This window comes from Chionomys nivalis, chromosome 2 (assembly GCF_950005125.1).
Source record: "Chionomys nivalis chromosome 2, mChiNiv1.1, whole genome shotgun sequence".
Taxonomy (NCBI): Eukaryota; Metazoa; Chordata; class Mammalia; order Rodentia; family Cricetidae; genus Chionomys; species Chionomys nivalis.
In genome coordinates, this window is record NC_080087.1 from 77,490,935 (window position 1) to 77,494,560 (window position 3,626).

Genomic DNA, 3,626 nt, shown 5'->3' on the forward strand with positions numbered 1-3,626 from the left:
TCAGCAGGCAGGGTTGTAGCGCAGGTTGAGGAGGGACCCAAAGAGACAGAGCCTTACCTCTTGACATTCCTCTGAGGTCTGACGAAGTTTTGAGTAAGCTTCGGCAATGACAGTGGCCCTAGAGAGCATAGGGAAGCCCTGAAGAGGAGATCTGGTCCTGTCACCCTGCCTCATCCCCCCTCACTCCAACTCACTTGCTATGGAGCCCTCCTCCGGGAGGCAAGCCTGGGATGTCCTCTGATGCCAGGGTCCTGAAAATTGTGTTTAGGCATGGGGGTTCCTGAGCGGAGGAATACAGCTCTGAGGAGGAGGTGAGTAGAGAGCCCATACTTGCCAACCGCCCCTCCCACTGGCCATTTGAAGACTGCTCACCGGCAACTTTGTGGCTCAGGGCTGTGTCTAAAGCCATCTCCCTTCTGATTGCCTCCTCACAAGGCCTGGGGGCCCCTGGGAAGCAGACCACCATGCAAGTCATGTTATCCAAACTTCCCTGGATAAGGTGAAGAAAGAGAAGCCTGGTGGGAGAGTCAAAAACCTTCCCAGGGTTCCACGCCTTTGAGAGCATGGCTTTCCCAGCAGTCCTGGTGTTGGGAGTCCCCCGCGCCAATCTTACTATTTCATCCAAGCTCTCTCTTCCATCCGGACCCATCTCTCGGACCATTCCCATTACAGATCATAGCCACCATGCTTTATTAAAGAAAGCAGCCACGAACCAGCAAGATGTCAGTGGGAAAAGAGGCTTGCCACAAAGCCTGACAACCTAAGTTTGATCCCCAGGACCCATATGATGGAAGGAGAGAACTGACTAATATAAGATGTTCTTTGACCTACACACATGTGATGTATGAACACGCACACAGAATACAGTATGTAGTGCAATTAAATAAATTAAACTTAAAAAAAAAAGCCAGTCCAAAGTCTTTTAAATTCTTCCTATTTAAGGGGATCTTCCTATTTTGGATACATCTCAGGAGGGCCTGAAATCCTAGCTTGGACTCTATTCTTAGAGGCCACGCCCCTTCTCTTAAATCCCTGCCACTTAGCTATCTGTGCCTATGTACTATGCTTCATCATGGGTTCGAAGCATCCTTGCTCTGGATCCCAAGCCCCTTAGTACACCCTCTAGCTCGGCCCCACCCCTTATCATAAAAGACCCCCTCCTCCCCACATGCAGTGGCCCCAGGACCTTGCATAGACACGTGTCCAACAGCTGAGCACAGAGATGCTCTGGCGCCAAGCCCAGACGGAGGCGCGACGCCACCAGCCCCACCAGGTCCGCACCAGACAGGGCGTCCCACACGCCATCGGAGGCCAGGAACACGAACTCGTCCTCGGCCTGGCGTGCCAGCGCAGCCACCTCGGGCTCAGCTGACACGAGCTGCAGCTCAGGAGGCCTCCCGGGTGCCTGTTTGAAGGCGAAGTCGCCTAGGGCTCGGGACACGGCCAGGGAGCCCTCAACACGCCGGCGACGAACGGTGCCACCAGCATCATGGATACGCTCGCGTTCCCGAGGCCGGTGAGGACGGTGGTCCTCGGTACAGAAAGCCATGGAGCCCGATCGGCTCAGCAGAGCGCGCGAGTCCCCGCAATGTGCCAGGTAGAGGAAGCGCGGGGACACGAGCAGCACCACTGCCGTCGAGCCGCCGGGGTCGCTGAGGGGCCAGAGCGAGCGCAGATGCGCATCTGCGCGGAGGAAGGCGCTACGCAGAGCCTGGCACACGTCCTCCGGCTCTCGGGGCGCGGGACCCAGCTCCCCCAGCACGTGACCTGGGAGGTGGCGCGCTCCGAAGCGTGCAGCCCGTGCTCCCCCGTGGCCATCCAGGACTGCGAAAAAAGCCCAACCCGACGGCAGCCCGGGCAAAGCCAGTCGAGCGCAGTGCGCGTCCTCCATGCGCGCGCGCCAGCCCTGCACCGCACTCGCCCCGAAGCGCAGGCCGGGTGCAGCCGCCGCACCCCCGTGTAGCCTTTGCGAGCATCGGGGCGACTCCAGGAGACCCCTAGGCTCGCCGGGGACCTTGTGTTCCACCTCTGCCTCCTGCTCTGCTGCCTCTTGAGCTCGAGCGAACCACCCGAGACGCTCCAGCAGGCGGGCAAAGACCGCCATTCTCCTGCTGCGGGGTCAGGAAGGTTCCATCTCACCGCCTTTGTCCAGTGTCTGGGCCCCCTCCCCGCCCCGCCCCGTCTCCCCTAATCTCTCTTCTTTAAACCAGGTAAATCTCTTTCCTATCCCTTGACCTGGCCTGAAGTCGGCTCACTAAGAGGTGCATTCATGTGTTTCTTCTTTCTCACACTTTCAAAAACTCAAAAACAGGGGCTTAGTGCCTGGGTCAAGCGCTGGGTTGGGAGTGGGACGATAAGAGCAAATTATTTGCATTCTGCTTCCAGGTGTAACACATTATTTGAAAACTTATCACACTCATTTAATGTGTGTGGAGGTCAGAGGGCAACTTGTGAGAGTCGGTTCCACCTTGTTGATCCTGGGGATCGAACTCAAGTCATCAGGCTTGGCAGCAATCGCTTTACCTCTGAGCCCTATCACAGGCCACATACACTATTTTACATGACTTATTATTATTATCAGGTCTTACTATATAGCAACAGCTGGCTTGGAAAATCGCTTCATACATGAGGCTCTCAAACGTGCAGGCCTGCCTGCCTCTGCCTTTTGAAGGCTCAGATAAAAGGCTTGCCCTCCCACCACTCGTGGCTTTTTTCTTGTAATTTATTTTTGGATTAATTTTTTTTATGTGTATGGGTGTCTTGCATACATGTATGTACTATATGTATGCTTGGAGGTCAGAAAAGGGCGTCAGATCCTCCAGGACTTGAGTTCTTGATTTGCATAACTGTTGTGAGCTGTCATGTGGGTGCTGGGAATTGAACTTGGATTTTTTTTTTTTTTTAAGATTTATTGATTGATTATGTATTTAGTGTTCTGTCTGCATGTATGTCTGCACACCAGAAGAGGGCACCAGATCTCATATAGATGGTTATGAGTCACCATGTGGTGCTGGGAATTGAATTCAGGACCTCTGGAAGAGCAGCCGGTGCTATTAACCCCTGAGCCATCTCGCCAACACTGAACTTGGGCTCTTAACTACCCAGCTACCTCTTGACCCTCATGCCTGGCTTTTATGTGACCAATTTAGAAAACAGGAAGCTGAATGACAGAAAAAAGGAAGGTGTGTGGCCGAGAAGTGAACTCTAGAACCCTTGCCCTCAACATAAAGATCTCGTTCAGACAGTAGCCTAAGCATAAGCGCCAACCACTTTAGTGGCCCATGTGCCAGCTCCCAAACCATTTTATGTTGTTCTTGAGATAAGTTCTTGTAATTTAAAAACGCTGTGAAGAGAAGTCGCGTCATACAACAAGGCTCACATAGGAGGTTTATTTGGAGAGGAGAGAGGGGGAGAGAATGAGGCACCGTGGCCGAGACCGGTCCCTGGGGACAATAGTGGTAGAAGAGAGGGGAAGATGGGAGGTGGGCAAGGTCCACCTTTTATAAGGAAAAGTAGCAAATGTGCTCTTAAAGGCTGCAGCTGAGGAGGTATCCTGTCAGGACCCCAAGGGCAGGCCAGTACAGATGCCTGAATACTAACAGTACTCATGTAGCCCAGGCTGGACT

At 53.6% G+C, this 3,626-nt stretch overlaps 1 protein-coding gene across 1 annotated transcript; it reads right to left on the bottom strand.

The window, feature by feature from the left end:
- On the bottom strand, positions 1-2,104 carry Ppm1n (protein phosphatase, Mg2+/Mn2+ dependent 1N (putative)). The gene is made up of 4 exons (XM_057760850.1): positions 1,187-2,104; positions 373-490; positions 195-300; positions 1-118 (listed from the first exon to the last, which is right to left on the bottom strand). The coding sequence occupies exons 1-4, from the start codon at positions 2,102-2,104 to the stop codon at positions 1-3; spliced, it is 1,260 nt and encodes a 419-aa protein (XP_057616833.1).
- Between the last annotated feature and the right edge of the window lie 1,522 nt (positions 2,105-3,626).

Bases quoted from the DNA above. Each gene is read 5' to 3' on its own strand.
- Ppm1n (XM_057760850.1), bottom strand. From the start codon at position 2,104: ATGGCGGTCTTTGCCCGCCTGCTGGAGCGTCTCGGGTGGTTCGCTCGA. The intron at 301-372 runs GTGAGCAGTCTT...CCTCCTCCTCAG, and splicing joins CCTGAGCCACAAAGTTGCCG to AGCTGTATTCCTCCGCTCAG. The intron at 119-194 runs GTGAGTTGGAGT...TATGCTCTCTAG, and splicing joins GGAGGAGGGCTCCATAGCAA to GGCCACTGTCATTGCCGAAG.